Source organism: Phoxinus phoxinus (genome assembly GCF_949152265.1).
Source record: "Phoxinus phoxinus genome assembly, chromosome: 21".
Taxonomy (NCBI): domain Eukaryota; kingdom Metazoa; phylum Chordata; class Actinopteri; order Cypriniformes; family Leuciscidae; genus Phoxinus; species Phoxinus phoxinus.
The window spans coordinates 17122545-17139920 of NC_136896.1; the positions used below are offsets into that span (position 1 = coordinate 17122545).

Below are 17376 nucleotides of genomic sequence, written 5' to 3' on the forward strand. Positions count from 1 at the left end.
TTATGCTTACATTTCAGGCAACGTCGAGCAGGAAGAAAACATTCAAAATAATTAGCTTCGCTAATACAACTATGTCAAGTAATACAATTTAAAAAGGTACAACTTTACAAAATTATGTAAACAAATATGTGCAGTGTACGCTGAAGAATGTGTGTCCTGTCATCCCTGTTACTCTGGTCAGTCCTGTTACTATGATGTCAATCCTGTTACTGTCATTAATTTCATAAAAAATATAAAAATTATATTTGAAATGGCCTTCCAAGTTTTTCCATTGTAACCCTATTTATATTGTATTTTTGACAAAGCCCTTCTTTTAAGATCTCTCTTGTAAAAATATATATTTTTCTTAATTGACATGTGATCACCCTCCAAAATTTGTATGTTCTTGGTCATCTGAATGACAAATATAAGATTGAAAAAAAAAATCTAAATTTTGAAACAATTCAAGTGAAAAGAGGGACTAAAATACTGCTCATATATGTGAAAACTATAACATATTTATAATTAAAACTATAGTATATAGTAACGCATGTGTCTGTAACAGGCATGACAAAAATATCAAAACATGAGGTAGATAAATAGTCATAAAATAAAAAATGACATAGCCTGAGATGGCACAATACGATTTCTTGTTATTTTATGCTGTCTTCATTTAATGGATATTTAAAAAAAATTGTTTAAACTTATTTTATATTTTAATTTTTCAAAGTTGAAAAGGCACTGATTTCGTGGAATGACCCGTCTCTGGCCTCGCATAGGCTGTGCTTTTCTGGCAGAGCAGCCAATGGGTGAGCTGTATTGCTCCGCCTAGGTTGTATGCTTCAGAAAAGCGTTTTACAATATTACAAAATTAAGGATTAATTTTAGGCTTCAATCTCGACAAAGAAATATCTTTCCCGTAGCGTTCTTTCGACGCAGTACTCGTTCCCTCTCCTAGAGAGAACCGAGGTTACGTTAGTAACCGAGTACGTTTTACATTTATACAAAATTAAGGATAATTTTTGGCTTCAGTATTCTCGTGGAAAAGGATTTTCCCATAGCGTAGTAGCCTATACTACGCAGTACGAGAGTATCTCTCGTAAGAGAACGTTTATATAAATAAATTAGTATTAGCCTACTATTAATACAAATATTTCCCCCCGCCTTTTCCAGAATAATGATTACTCGGATTGTTTAACCTTTCATAAAGGCTTTATTTGTGAAATCATTTTCTTATTTTCTTTCTCTCTTACTCATAATTGTTTTGATCCTCATAAGAAGGCATTCGTTAAATAAGAAATCTAGCAAACATGTGTAGGCCTAATCTATAAAAAATAGTAACTTACACGAATTGCTGGGACTGGCAATGTTTAATATTTTCATTAAAAGACGGACATACGAAGTCATTATATTCGATTGTCTGCAAATAGACAACATATTTGTATTTCTTATTTATTTAGACGTTCATTTGGATCTGAATTAGGTGGCATCGGATCGGCGTTAAATAAATGTTCGAAATCCCTGTAGTCTACAGGTGGACCTGCTGGGACTTTTATTTTGAATTGTCCTTTACTGTGTAGGTCACACAGTCATCAGCTTCACGGTTTGGTTTCACGTTGCTGCATGCTGTGACATCTCTAGTCACCTTCTTAAATAACCGAGTTAACCTTAATTATAATTAAAACGTGTGATTTTTTTTATTATTCCTGAAACAGGAACGATGATTTGATTAAATTAGCTTGAACGGCTGATCCAGCTTTCTAACCTTGTCTGCATTTGATCACAGTTGAACTGTTAACTTACGTTAATGCGAATAACGCTACATAGAGTTTGAAACATATGATGTTACGGAATATTTGTAGATATCACAGACAATTTGGCCAGGTCATTTGGCCATTTCCTCTAGGGCATCATGTTCCTAGCTTATCAACACACCTACAAAAGGCAAAATATGCCAGTGCCATAACGGGTAAGGTCATTACAGAAATGTATAGCCTTAGCCTATGATGACAAACCTAATATATTGATGCATGATCTCTTGTTCTTACATCGCATTTTGCAGAAAGAAAGAAGTTCTACGAGAATGTCTCGATATCTCAAGTAGATGGTGAGCGTCATTAAGCATAGCAACACACATCTGCAATTTAAAAAATAATAAACGTAGGTTTTCAACCAGAGAAAAAATATGCTTGTTTGAAAATCGTCTTTGTGTTGTCTACAGGGGGCTTGTTTGAAATAAACCTTGACAAGCGAAAGCTGAAGACTCCAGGTGGAAAGCTGTTCACAGTTCCCAATGAAGCTCTTGCCATTGCTGTTGCAACAGAGTGGGACGTTCAGAAGGAAACACTGAAGTTTTACACCATGCACCTAGTAGGCCATTATTATTAAAAGTTAAAGTTTCTAAATTGTATATATTAACTATATTATCATCACCCAGCGATATGTTCAAAGTTGCATATAAAACTCAACTGTATTCATATATATAATGACTGTCAATCACATTATTTATTTAACAAAAATAAAGTCAAAATGGAGAAGCCATGTGTGAAAAACGAAGTGCACCCTATGATACGATGTAAAACCACCTTTAGCAGCAATAACTTGAAGTAATTGTTTTCTGTATGACTTTATCAGTCTCTTACGTTGTTGTGGAGGAATTTTGTCCCACTCTTCTTTACAACGTTGCTTCAGTTCATTGTGGTTTGTGGGCATCTGTTTATGCACAGTTCTCTTAAGGTCCCGCCACAGCATTTCAATTGGGTTGAGGTCTGGACTTTGACTTGGCCAGTGAAACACCTTGATTCTTCTCTTTTTCAGCCATCCTGTTGTAGATTTGCTGACATGCTTGTTATCATTGTCCTGTTGCACGGCCCAATTTCAGCCAAGCATTAGCTGTCGGATAGATGGCCTCACATTTGACTCTATAATACAGAGGATCTCTTAGTCAACTCAAAGAGGTGTTTGTGCTGATATGCGTTGTTTAGTTTCCCAAAATGTGGCACTGTGCATTATGGCAAAACATCTCCACTTTGGTTTCCTCTATGACCTCTGTTCCAGAGGTCTTGTGGTTTGTTCAGATGCAACTTTACAAACCCTTTTGAATTCCTCCTTGGCATTGGGTAAACACACATTTGGGGTCCATTCTTCGAACCTTGCTTAATACATCAGAGATGGTTGAACAGGTGCCAGATCTTCTAATCGTGATAACTGATCTCTGGCTAATTTGGTTCTTTCTAACAAATTTGTGAATTTGATTATAATATCTGGTTTAAGTTGTTTAAAATCACTGATGGACTACACAACACAATATTATAATATTTTTTTATTATTATTTATTAATTTTGTATTATTATTGTCCCTGGTTCAATAGGGTACTCTTGTAAGAAAGTAGCAGTGGCTGGGACAGACTTTAAGTATCCCCTTTAAGAAATAAGCCCTGCTCCTGAGCTTACAGACTTGTTGCTATGACAGCAACTCTGGGATGAGTTTCGAAGAACCTAATAATCAAGGGGATTTGATTAGCTGCGCCTCGTTGCTATTTACCCTCTTAATTCCTATGGAAGCAATAAGGGTGTATTTAGTTTTTTTCATTTTACACATGGCTTCATTTTTGCCTAGTTTTTGTTGAATAAAAAATTACACACTGTAATATGTCATATGTTGTTATTCATCTGAGGTTGTATTTACCTAATTTTAAGACCTACTAAGGACTAGATTCTTTTTTTATTATTATTATGTCCTGATACTTATAACCATAGAATTTAAAGAGGGTGTACTTTCTTTTTCACGTGAATGTATATATACTACAGTATGTAGCAGATTTCAACTGCTTGATTGCTTATATTGTCACAAAATGTGAACTATATTATTACCCAGCTCTAATCTGCTAAGTGCAATTATAAAGCATGAAGAAAATAAGATATTATATATATTGTAAATACAAAACAATTGAACTGCTTTAAATGGTATATATGCTAATACAACTTATTTCTGTCCATATAGACCACACTTTGCAACACAGCTCTTGATAATCCAACACAAAGGACGAAAGAACAAATTATCTCAGCAGCTTTAAAGTTTTTGGATACTGACACTATCTGGTGAGGTTTGCTGGTTTATTACTTGATGGTATTTAATTAATTAAACCAAGATCTTACTAGACCTTCTCTGCCATTATTGTGCCATAAAATTGCATGAAAGGTAAATTGTATTAGTTCTCCTAAATACACCTGCTGACAGTATTATGATTTTATTAAATCCGATCTACCCTGCTTGCAGTTACAGAGTAGAAGAACCTCCAGGTCTTGTGGAACTGCAGACAAATGAATGGGAGCCTGTAATGAACTGGATAGAACAAAGGTGATATTTAGTCGGTTTGGCTAGATTATTTACACATTTTGGCTAGATTAGGTTTTAATAAAAATATATAGACAATATCTCAAAATATATAGCCACAATAAATGGTGTATATGAACTTCTTGTTATTTTTAGATACAATGTAGTCATTGGCTCATCCTCCAATATAATGGGCCCTCAAATCCCAGAAGAGACTAAGGAGACATTTCGTCAACACCTTCATTCCTACAATTTTTGGTCTCTGACAGGTAAATATTGTTTGGTGCTTTTGCATCAAATGTGAATGGGCCTGTTTGAACAGTCGTTTCTAATGTTCCTACAGGGCTTGAGTATGTGATCACTCAGCTGAAATCGTTGATCTTGTCCCTTGGGCTGATTGACAGACACCTAAGCGTGGAACAAGCGGTTCTGCTGTCCAGACTTGAGGAAGAATACCAGGTATGGTGGTTTCTTTTTTATTCCATATGTCTAATGATTCTAGCATGGTACAATTTCCCCCATGTTTATGATTACTGTACATTCGGTTCTGTTTTGTTTTAGATCCAGTTCTGGGGAAATGTGGAATGGGCCCATGATTATGACATGTATGAGTTGCAGGCACGGACAGCTGCTGGTGCAATGTTTGTACATCTGTCTTCTGAAAGCACAGCCGTTAAAAGAAAAATTTTACAGGATTGAAAAGGGCCAAACGGCTCTTAATGGGACTGAAACAGATTTTTTTTGTTATCTGTCTTTGTTTACTTTTTACAGTAAACAGTGGTGACACCAGTCACCTTACCAGTAAAACGATGTTGCTGTCCAGTTATGTTGTGAGTAATAATATAAATATCTAGGTCATGATATGTATTTGTAGTTATAACAGCTGCAGCATGTAAAAACTGTAAATGCATAATCCTACTAGTATGTTAATTTCAGTTTTTGAAACAGTTTAGAAAATATGTTAGAAACAACAAATTGGAGACTTTTTGATAAATTACAATCATGTGCAAATGTCTGATCGAGTCAGCTTATTTGTTTTTGCTACATGGTCACCCAGACATACGCTTTTCAAGCTATTACCTAAAGGTCAATGTCACATATAAAATGTCTGGTTCTTAAGTGCATAGTCTGAAAGGGCAAACTGATACATAACCATTAGTAATAAAGTATCAAACCTGCCGTATAAAGCAGTCGTGTCAACGAGTTCACTACTGTCCCTTTAAGTAGGTGGCGTGTCATTTCAAATACAGACAGCAGGTCCAGCCAATAGCTTTGCAGCCCTGAATAAATCAACCAATAGGAGTCATTCATGGGCGGGACTTGAGTGTTTACTGTCTCATTGACTGTTAATCGTTGGATATGTTGACAAGATGGAGTTCTTGCTGGGAAACCCATACAGTACTCCGGTGGGACAGTGCATTGGTATGTTTTTCAGAAATTAAATGATGCTTAAACATTGTGTCACAACAAGTTAACATCTAAAGCGATGCATTTAGCTGAGCCGCTGTACAGAAGCTCACCATATGTCAGTTAGCTGGCTAACAGCTAATGCTCATTCATGCTAGCTGCTCTAACTCACAGTTAGTTCTCAAAATGTGCTGCGAAATAGTAATTTCCTTAATTCTTTAAATGACAAATTCCAGGGAGGCGAAATGCTGAAATGAGTTTAAGTAAACTGAAGTAACGTTACTTAACGTTAGCCTGCTAGCCACAGTAACTTACATTGCGTCTATCTCTCACACCCAGTTTCATAGCTAAAGCTTGAGGTAATGTGTGTAAAATGAATCATACTAATGATCAACATTTATAAATGTGCACTCTGTGTGAGGAACATGACCGCTTGCTTTGGAAGACACCCAGCGTTATCAAGCACATATTGCACAGCGGTTTGCAGATCAGTGCAATGTCATTAGTGCCGATGTTTTTCCAGATTCTCTTTTAGTAACAGGCAGTAACCGATTCTCTTATCAGTTTGCCTTTTGATCTTCTCCAGAAAGGGCCACAGATGGCTCCCTGCAAAGTGAAGACTGGACTTTGAATATGGAAATATGCGACTTAATCAATGAAACAGAAGATGGGTGAGACATGAAATATGCATGATTCATAGCATTTAACCTTTTTGCTGACATATTCCGTAAGCCTTAGGAAACGAAAAACATTGTTACACAAATCCAGAAGTTGCTGTCATTGTCATTAAAATGTTTAATTATGGCTGAAGGATCAAGTACAGGATGTTACATAAAATGATTATTCTTCAACAATGTGCTATTTATGGAATCTGGTAATGCTTTCTAGCAGAACATGATTCATTCACTTGACCGTGTCATTGTAAAGTCAAACCCAGACACCTTCAATATTTCTCACATTATCACTGTTTATTCTGTATAGTTTAGAAAATGGTATTAAAATATGACAAGAACTTAAAGTTATCAAATCAGTTGATATTTCACTTGTTTTGGCCATCCTTCTGTTAGTTATTTAACAAAATAACTAACGGTCTCACAAATGAATTCACTTGAATAGCTGTCAGCTGTTAAATTTAAGTACACAAATAGATAATACTAATTTAGGTAAACCAAATTACCAAGCAATGCCTAATTTTGTTCAGTCTGTGGTGTAAAAAGCTCACATTAGCAATTAAAGAAAAAACACGGAAGCAAAACATGGTCAGGTCAAAGTGTCTGAATAATTTTTGGTCCCCAATTTTTATAAATTTTAATGGTAGTCCACTGTATGAAGAATTTTGGGTATAATATGTCACAGTTTACTTTATATTGCTATCCTCACTTACATAAATTAACTATAGTATCCTGCACTCACTAGTAAAAATTATATCTGGTGTCTGAATAATTTTTGGTTTGACAGTAACTCCATAATGAATTGCTTTTTAGCTGCATATATGTGTTATCTGATTTATAGGCCTAAGGATGCTATAAGAGCTGTGAAGAAGAGGCTTAATGGGAATAAAAACTACAGGGAGGTGATGCTTACATTGACGGTGGGCAACAGTCGATGGAGACTTTTCTGTTTATTGTCTTACTAACGGCTGATAATTCCTTTTTAAATTGTCCTGTTTATTTAGATTTTCATAATGTGTTCAGGTTCTTGAGACATGTGTAAAGAACTGTGGCTATCGGTTCCACGCACTCGTCACCACCCGGGACTTCATAGATGGCGTTTTGGTGAAAATTATATCTCCTAAAAACAACCCACCAGCCATAGTACAGGACAAAGTACTAGCTTTGATACAGGTATGTGGGGAAAAAAATCTGGATTTTATTTTTATTTTGATTGTTCATGATCAGTTAAGAAAAAGGCATTTGCCTTATGGTTTAAACACACCATGAGGAAAGGAAAATGACAAGAGCGAGAGCATGAGAGGGAGAAAGAGAGAGAGAGGAGGAGTTGCATCATGGGGCTGGTTACCTGATGCTCGGTAGTCAAGGAGATCCGGCTGATTCGTTGGCTCTGAAGTTGTGCTCATTACAACCTAGGGGATCAGGTTACCAAGTTTGGCTCCAATGACCAAGGGTAACTTCAATTTACATGGTCTTGCATTTAATGTGATGCCATACATTTCTCATAATAAAATTATTAAGATGGAATCTCTAGAATGGCGTTGTCCAAAGAAACTAGGCAAGTGAAGTTTGTGGTTTGCTTGTTGGTTTGCCATTCAAACAACTATTTAAAACAGTCACCTGATTGTAGTTAACTACATTACTTTTCAAAAGTTTTGGTTTAGAATTTTTTTTAAATAAGGTAATGCTTTTATTTAGCATGGACACATTAAAATGTTCAAAAGTTACTTTAAAGAAATTCTATTTCAAATAAATGTTATTCCTTTAAACTTTCTATTCATCAAAAAAAATCCTGAAAACAAAATGCATCAGTTTTCACAAAAATATTGATAATAATGATAAATTCTTCTTTAGCACAGAATCTGCTGATTAGAATGATTTCTGAAGGATCATGTGACACTGAAGACTGGTAGTCTGAAACGGCTGAGTTTTGCTCCAACTCTAATCAAACTCCCCTTCTTGCACATTTGCCATTACAGGAATAAATTAAATTTTAAAATATATGAAAATAGAAACAGTTATTTTAAATTGTAATAATAAAATGGTACTGTTATATTCTATTTTTGATCAAATCAATACAGATTTGGTATTGGAGTCTTGCATAATTTGATTTAAAAAATCTCACTGAACCCAAAACTTTTAACAGTAGTGTAGCTTGTTTTTATAAGGTATTGAATGTTCAAGTAGAGAAGAGCAGCCGAATGCTCATTCCTATAGAAAAGTTGAATAGTATGCAACACCAGTTATAAACTATATTAATAGCTAGCTATTCTGATTCAATTTATGTCATGTTTTCACATAATAAGTTTGCATGTACTCTATACATCAGGCATGGGCAGATGCCTTCAGGAGTAGTCCAGATTTAACAGGAGTAGTCCACGTCTATGAAGAAATGAAGAGGAAGGGTATAGAGTTTCCAACGTCTGACTTGGAGACCTTGTCCCCCATTCACACACCACAACGGGTAGGTGTTGACTCCAGGTATGTTATGGTTTGTTTGTCACAGAGGTTATGGTGGCTTCCTCTAAAATATAATTGGTCTTATCATTTACTTAACTTTATCGCTTTACCTTCCCTCTTTATCTCTGCACTATCTCTCATTGTCTCGCTCTGTTGATAATAGCTGCAAAGTGCTCCAGAGATGGACCAGCCGAAATACAGTGCCCCAGTCCAGCCCAAGCCACAGCCTCACCCTCAACCTCACCCTCACCCTCACCCTGCCTCCGCTCCTCCCTTCTCTGCCCCTGTGACCCACACTCCTCCACAGATCCCCAATCTGCCCATCAACCCTTCCCCAGAACAGGTACTACAGAACCTCCTTGTTTCATTCTTTTAAATGGGATGGATCAACATTTGTTTCCACAGATTGCTTAATGATGTCATAAAATATCATTGATTAGATTTGCAAGCTGCGCAGTGAGCTCGACATTGTGCGCGGGAACACTAAGGTGATGTCGGAGATGTTGACCGAGATGGTTCCTGGTCAAGAGGATCCATCTGATCACGAGCTTCTGCAGGTTTCTCATTCAGTTTTTTAAATTTATGTTTATATTGCTAGTCTTGAAAGAGCTACGTAAGGCCACTAGAGGGAGTGTTGGTACAGGATTGTGTTGGCCATTTTTATTATTCAGTATTACAAGGTTTGTTTGCTTTGTTGGAAGGAATTGAACCGGACGTGCAGGGCCATGCAGCAGAGGATAGTTGAGCTCATCTCACGCGTGTCCAATGAGGAAGTCACTGAGGAGCTCCTGCACGTCAACGACGACCTCAACAACATTTTCCTAAGATATGAGAGGTGTGAACAAGCAGGAGGAATTTGCCTTTTCTTTAAAGGGAAAGTTCACCTGAAATTTTTCATCAGTTACTCACCCTCATGTTGTTCTAAACCCATTAGACTTTGGTTAATCTTTGAAACATGAAGATCTTATTAATGAAACCCGAGAGGCTTAAAATGAATCCATATGAATCGAGCAGTTTAATTCAAGTCTTGTGAAGAGAAATGATCATTTTATATAATGAAAAGATTTAATTTAGACTTTTATTTACATCTAAACAATTATGGACACGCATACATTGAGGACATCACATATGTTAAACACAGAAGCTCAAATGTGAGTGTTGATGCACAAAAACCCATGAGTTTTTTTTTAGCATGTGATGCACACACAAGCTTCTATGTGTTTATACAGTATGTGAATAAAAGTATAAATGAAATCTGTTTATCATTTAAAGCGATCGTATCACTTCACAAGACTTTAAACCGCTTGAGTAATGTGGATTAATTTTACTGCCTTTATGGATTTTTTTGTTTACCTGGACATTCACTGGAGAAACATCTCCCGTTTCATTGAAAAATATATTTGTTTCGATATATTTGTTTAAGTCTAATGGTTTTGGAACAACATGAGGGTAAGTAAATGATAGCAGAATTTCCATTTTTGGGTGAACTATCCTCTTACAGCTTCAAGAAAAGGCTCTTTTAAGCGAGGGTAAGGTTTTAATGATTTTGTTTGCTCACTTTCCTTTAGATACGAGAGGTTCCGTTCTGGCCGAACTGCGCAAGGCATAAACAATGGGGTGGGTTGTGTCTTTTTTAAGAGCGTGGTTTTATCTGCGTGTTAGCATCAGTTCATCATCAATATGTGTGTTTTCTTCCTCCAAACACATGTAAGGTAAATTGTTCATGCCAAAAGCACAGCTCAGTCACACCTGTCATTTTCTCTTCCCCTCATTGCTTGCTTTTTGCTATAATATACAGTATGCTCTGAGAAAGCATGGTACGTTTGCTTTGAGATGCAAACACTTTCATCGTGTGCGGTTCTCAACTGAAAATGTTATTGCATGTCGGTGTTACTTATTGTGTGGTTTGGTCTGTTTTGTGATTTGTTTTTCTTATTTTTATTTTTTGGTATTGCTAGCTGAGGGAGGCAAGTATGAGTCATCTAATCTCATTTTTTTTACTTGGACATGCAGATGCTAAAGAATGTTGTGTCAGTATTGGCCGGTGCAGTCCCAGTCCCGTGTTGCATCCATTGAACCTCCACTAGCATGTAGAATGCCTGTCCTGCTGTCTGTGACCTTTGCTTGCCATTCCCTCCATCTGCTTACCCTAGTACTAGTCCCTCCACTGCTTTAAATAAAATAGGCTACATGGGGATTTAGGAACGGTGCATTTTATGTAATGGATATATGATTTTTAATAGCATAATGCAGCAATAATATGCTACTTTAGGCTATTTTAGTAGTTTTCAGGATTTCCTGAGAGAAATGCACAACCGTTCAAAAGTTTGGGGTCAGTAAGATATATTTTACGATAAAAATATATCACGGTTTCCACAAAAACTTTAAGCAGCACAATTGTTTTCAACATGATAATAATAAAAAAGGTTTCTTGAGAACTAAATAAGCATATTAGAATGATTTCTGAAGGATCATGTGACACTGAAGACTTGCTGTTGAAAGTTCAGCTTTGCTCCTAAAGGAATAAATACAATTTTGAAATACATTAAAGTAGAATTTAAAAAAAATTATTGTAATAATATTTCACAATATTACTGTTTTTATTGTATTTTTATTAAATAAATACAGCCTTGGTGAGCATAAGAGACTTTTAAAAACTCCAAACTTTTGAATAGGTATGTATTTTGGGTATTTATGTTAAAAACAATTGTTGAATTTACTCATGTGGTGTCTAGTACTACGGAAAGGCGACGATATGCACATATTATGTACCGTAATTCACTGTCATAGAATATGAAGCCAGTTATCACAGATAATTAATGTGCTTTTTTCTACTTTGTTACACAGTACAGCTATACAGCACAGATGTACTATGGCCTCTGACAAATCACATTTTGACAGCATGTGTCTATTATTATTATTATTATTTATGGTCTTTTGCCTTGGAATAAATACATTTTTTTGTCACGAGCATGTCCAGTACCAATGTGCCACGCCGACACCAACAAATGGTGTTTTTGACGTAATTTTTGTTTCTTTTGTTTAAGTGCTTTTGACTTGTAAAATAGAGAATTCAAACACATTTAAGCACAACTCCTCTGAAATACAGCAACATATATTTTTTAAGTGGCAAAGAAACAAAGACTATGAGTAACATTCACAGACACTGAGTAATAATTACTCTGGGAATATCCATTAGCCATCCTTCTCGTGCCCAGTCAATGTTACTGTACAGTCTCACAATTTCACCTTTTCATCAATTCTTAGTGTACTTTGAGTTAAAGATTAGACTTTCTCTCACAAAAGAGTTGGTGAAACCTGTGAAAGCATCGTATGTATTACATCCCAACTATTTGTCTTAACTCTTCGCAACCTGTAGAACTGACTGCTGGCACTCTTCTTTTTTTTTTTTTTTTTTTAAAGCAAACATTTAAAGGAATAGTTCACTTCAAAATGAAAATTGTTTCAAACCTTTATGAATCTTTCTTCTGCTGAACACAAAAGAAGATATTTTGAAGAATGGCAATAACCAGACAGTTGCTGGACCCCATTGACTTCCATAGTATTTTAATTTTTTTCCTATTCTGGAAGTCAATGGGGTCCAGCAACTGTCTGGTTACCGACATTCTTCAAAATATCTTCCTTTGTGTTCAGCAGAAGAAAGATTCATACAGGTTTGAAACAACTTGAGGCTGAGTAAATGACAGAATTTTCATTTTGAAGTGAACTATTCCTTTTAAGCAAAAGTAAAAATGTAGTAAAAAAAAAAAAGTATGTAAACCAGTTTGAAAATGTTCATGATGTAAAGGTAAGATAGCAAACAAATAATCTTTAATTTTTCCCTAAAGTGTCTGTAACCAATGTGTGTCTATGTGAAATGGTGTTGCATATCAACAGGTCCTGAGCGAGGCGACAGAAGATAACCTGATTGACCTGGGACCGGGGTCTCCTGCGGTGGTCAGTCCCAGGATCAGCGCTACTCCTCCGTCCAGCCTGCCTCCCTCCGTCACTGCTGTTCGCTCTGCCTCTCCAGTCACACTCTCCTCCAGACTGGCGGTTTTGGGTGAGTCTCGTACCTTGGATACACAATATTCTGTTCATTTTTGAAATCTAGAGAGATGCTGTTTTGTTTGCCTGCACTAATGTGAGAATACCGTTGCTTCACAGATGTGGGTTCTGACAGTGTGACTGGCACCTTGAGCTCTTTGACTACCTGTCAACCCCAAGATGACTTTGACATGTTTGCCCAGACCAGGACTGGAACCATTCCTGAGCGGAAGAAGTATGAAACAAATCAAAATGTCATGCAACCAATAGATTATAATATATAATAGAGTTAAATGCCCCCTTAAAGGGATAGTTCACCCAGAAATCATTTGCTCATCCTCATGCTGTTCCAAACCCATTCATCTTTGGTTAATCTTCGAAACTCAAATTAAGATATTTTTAATAAAACTTGAGAGATTTCTGTTCTTCCATTGAAAGTCCAGGTAACCTAAACATATAAGATCTAAAATGAATCCATATGTATCAAGCATCTTGTGAAGAGATACAGTACTATCACTTTTTATGATGAACAGATTTAATTTAATAAACACACATACATGGAGCTCATAACTTATGGCAAACATGGAAGCTTGTGTGTGCGTTGTGCGTGTTTCGCGCTAAAACAATCCTCATTGGTTCTCATGTTTACCATATTTGATGTGCTATGTCAATTTTATCCTATTTAAAGATGACTTTATGATGATACATCATTCAATATGTTATTAATATAAAATAAATATAAACATTAAGCCGAGTACTAGTTGTAATACCCCACAGCGTTAACTTATCCCTAATTACTTTAGTTAAAGAAAGAAGAAAAAAAAAGTATTTGTTTTTATTTTGAATAAGGTCTCACAATTAATATATTCACAGATCACTAATTCAATTACAATAAATGTGGGGGGGTGGCATCATACCCTATAGTATGTTAGAATTTACATCCTATAAAATAATAAAATGTTTTATATTATATTGTTAGCATTTAACAATCACACATTGCTCACACATTCCTGGTTTTGAACTCCCAGTGCTCCATTCGAAGACACAAAGGCTTCAAGTGGAGTGGCCCCGACTTTGGATGTCAGACAGCAAAACACTGGGGTGAGTTTCTGTGACTGACTGTGTGTGTTTTCATTTTATTTTAGGACAGTTTCTTGCCTTCTCCATCAGCATATGTACGTATGGACTGATTGTTTTCATGTCAAGGAAGGAGACTGGATGTTGAAATACTTATTTTGGAGTGGTTTATAAAGATGAATATTACTGTTATGCTAAGTATGTAGTTCACAGTAATGTACCATGCTCCTGGCTCAGAAGATGACACTAGTTGAGGAACGTAAACTTTTGAGTGACAAGAAATTCTTTCTGGAAGCAGGAGCTCAGAATATACTTTTATTTTTACTTATTAGTAATTCTTGACCAATATTATTCAGTCAGTGCAGCTCAATAGAGTGTTGAACGGCTGTTTTCTGCGGTGACGCGCTGTGCATGTTTCACTTGTCCATATGGGGGTAGTTTACTAATATTGGATTAAGACTTTATGTTCAAGTCTTATTGTTTTTGTTTTGTTTTTTGTTGTTTGTTTGTTTTGTCATGTTTTCTTGGGATTATTATTTTTATTTGTTATTTGCTTGGCTCCGGCCCATGGTTTGGGCCCATAGGCAGCTCTTGACCAGTCCTCTGTCATGGATGACATTGAGGAGTGGCTCTGTACTGATGTGGTGAGATTTCCTTTTGTTTATTTTTATTTAATATTTTTTTTCCATCTTCTTCAGGACATAACTCACTTATTTGAAAAGAAATATGTAACTGCATATTTCTTTTTGTTTGCCTTTTTATTCCTGGCTGACTACCTTGTACCCTCTTTTTTGGGTCACTAACAACTCTCCTTGAATGGTTTTGCTGCGTTCCTTACTTTTCTGGGATATTCTGTCAGTTATTTTAGTATACACCGAGTGCGTAGTGAACAGACCCTTGCTTGACATGCTTTTAACACTTTGATATTCTATACTAATGCCTTTGAATGTTGTGGGTAATATCATTTAGATGATCTGTTAATTCAAGAACTTCTATTGATATTTTGAAGGGAAATTATAATGTTTGATGTGGCTGCAAATAAATGGTGCTCCTTTAAAAAAAAAAAAGCCTTTATGTGCTGAAATATCTTACACTTTTTCTACTTCCCTTCAGAAAGGAGATGAAGGAGAGGAGGGTGTGACAAGTGAAGGTATGAAGAATTACTTGATTTATACTATTTTTCAAAAGGTTTTATAAAAAAAAAAAATTAACACTTATTCAGCAATGATGCATTAAATTGATCTAAAGTGACATGTATAATATTACAAAAGATTTCTATTTTAAACAAATGCTGTTCTTTTGAACTTTCTTTTCATCAAAGAATCCTGAAAATAATACTGTTTTTATTGCATCAGTTCCCACAAAAATATTTGGCACCAGAACTGTTTTCAACTTTGAAAATAATAAGTAATATTCCTTGAGCACCAAATCAGCATATTATTAGAATGATTTCTGAAGGATCATGAGACGCTAAAAACTAGAGTAATGCTAAATTCAGCTTTGCCATCACAGGAATAAATTACATTTAAAAAAAAATATTACATTTATATTACATTACATTGTAAAATATAGAACAGTTATTTTAAATTGTAAGAATGGGTAGGATATCAAAATAGCATATTATTTTAAATAATTTCTGGTTTACTTGCATATTATTACATACTATACATACAATTAAATAATTACAAGGTGTCGGATAGTAGCCTGGCTCCGCCCTCCTACGTACTTCCGCTCAATTTTAATTTTCCTTCAGTACTACGTCTGGGCTTGCGGTATATTCTTGGGTTTTCTCCGATAATTTTTTCATTTCACAATATTACAGTTTTTTCCACTTTTGAGTGGTAGTACATCTATTCATAGACCCAGCATTTAAAGGCAGTTTTTGACTTTAAACACTTTATGAAAACTTTCTTCCAGAGTTTGACAAGTTTCTAGAGGAGAGAGCCAAAGCAGCAGAGATGGTGCCCGCACTGCCGACCCCCCCGAGTGACGAGCTTCCTGCTGCTTCCGGTGCTTCTGCCAGTGCAAGTAAAAAGCCAGGCAGGTCCGAGGACGCCCTCTTTGCCTTGTAGATAAGTGTCAGATCCTGAAGGGCGGCCCAGCTCTGCTCCTGTGGCAGTGGTGGGTCAGTCCCTTTGCAGATCCATCAGCATCCCCTCTTTCTCTCCTGCTTCTCCAGCACAATCAACACTATCACAGCTGAAGTGATCAGAACTGTTTCATGATCTAGACATTTTCATAATGGACATTTTCTTACTTTACCAAGTTTTCATTCCATTGAAAATGCTCCAGCGAGAACTCCCTGCCTAAAGCATACCGTTCCGTGTGAGTTCGAGAGGTCAATGTCTATTTTTTTAATTGATATATGGTATAAAGCAAGAAAATCAATGTAAAAGTCTATTACCAGATCCGGCCATGTCTAATTTTTGTGTTCACTGTGGTCCTGCATGCAACAGCTGAATAATCCTCTTTCCTCAAGGATAATCTGTAAAGGGAGCTAACAATTGTTAGTTTTTTTTCTTCTTTTTTTTCTTCAACTTTATCTACCGGAAGATTTGCTTTAAAGGGATGTTATATATATATATATATATATATATATATATATAGGATTATTTATTTTAAAATGTCAAATTAATACCTCTGACAAGACATACCATAGCAGAAAGATGATGGTAGCAGTTCAGCTTTCAGAATTGAGAATTTTGTCATATTACCGGATATTTGAATCAGTTATTGAATGAGACATCATTTTTAAGTATATTTATAATTTATGATTAAAACAGAATATTTAAAAGGCAGAAGGACTTCACTACATAGGTCACATCAAAGGGAAAATTATATGATTATAATTTCACTGGATTCTTTTAATGTTATTATTTTACTTTGCAAAAGCATTGCCTATTAGAAAGCATTAATAGGAACAAAAGTATGTATTTCAATTTAATTTGCACTGAAAGAATTATTCGCCTTTCGGCTGTGTTAACAGAGCTTTTGTTCAAATACAAAATTTAAGCTGTCCTTCATTTCAACGCTGTCTATTACGAGACCGAAAAACAAATGGAGTTTCTAGAGAACTGATGGTGACTGCAAGGCAGTTTAAATTGGATTTTACGTTCACAACTGCTGCAGAAAGGGTGTCAAGCTTAGCGTTGTTATTAAGGAATGAAATGAATCTGCCTTAAAGAACAGATTGTGGCTAGTTTAAGATGTAGTCCGCTAATGATCATGTAACGTTCGGTACTCTCATGTTTGCACACCAGACATTTGATTTAGTGAGGTGAATGTGCTGACGTAATATCTTTAGTTCGAGTGCTGTGTCTCGCTGTTCTGTACATACTGTTTTGACGGACCAAATGTTTAACCTTAGCAAATAATTTAAGTGTAAAGTCAACTAACTTGA

General features: G+C 35.8%; 2 protein-coding genes across 4 annotated transcripts; both read left to right on the forward strand.

The window, feature by feature from the left end:
- Positions 1 to 1509: 1509 nt before the first annotated feature.
- On the forward strand, positions 1510 to 5736 carry atpaf2 (ATP synthase mitochondrial F1 complex assembly factor 2). The gene is made up of 8 exons (XM_079595327.1): positions 1510 to 1948; positions 2042 to 2086; positions 2201 to 2349; positions 3982 to 4079; positions 4258 to 4338; positions 4471 to 4583; positions 4658 to 4773; positions 4876 to 5736. The coding sequence occupies exons 1-8, from the start codon at positions 1819 to 1821 to the stop codon at positions 5011 to 5013; spliced, it is 870 nt and encodes a 289-aa protein (XP_079451453.1). The 5' UTR covers positions 1510 to 1818; the 3' UTR covers positions 5014 to 5736.
- tom1l2b (target of myb1 like 2 membrane trafficking protein b) lies at positions 5589 to 16569 on the forward strand. Of its 3 annotated transcripts, XM_079595323.1 has the most exons (15): positions 5627 to 5736; positions 6308 to 6392; positions 7234 to 7312; positions 7416 to 7565; positions 8722 to 8856; positions 9016 to 9195; positions 9293 to 9409; positions 9554 to 9687; positions 10421 to 10469; positions 12750 to 12915; positions 13020 to 13134; positions 13928 to 14000; positions 14561 to 14620; positions 15090 to 15126; positions 15894 to 16565. In XM_079595323.1, exons 1-15 carry the CDS (start codon positions 5685 to 5687, stop codon positions 16046 to 16048), a joined length of 1587 nt encoding a protein of 528 aa, XP_079451449.1. In that variant the 5' UTR covers positions 5627 to 5684; the 3' UTR covers positions 16049 to 16565. The 3 variants fall into 3 exon arrangements, with proteins under 3 accessions (XP_079451450.1, XP_079451449.1, XP_079451451.1); XM_079595324.1 differs by lacking the exon at positions 14561 to 14620 and having other exon boundaries at positions 5589 to 5736; positions 15894 to 16569; XM_079595325.1 differs by lacking the exon at positions 6308 to 6392 and having other exon boundaries at positions 5670 to 5736.
- The last annotated feature ends 807 nt before the right edge of the window (positions 16570 to 17376 follow it).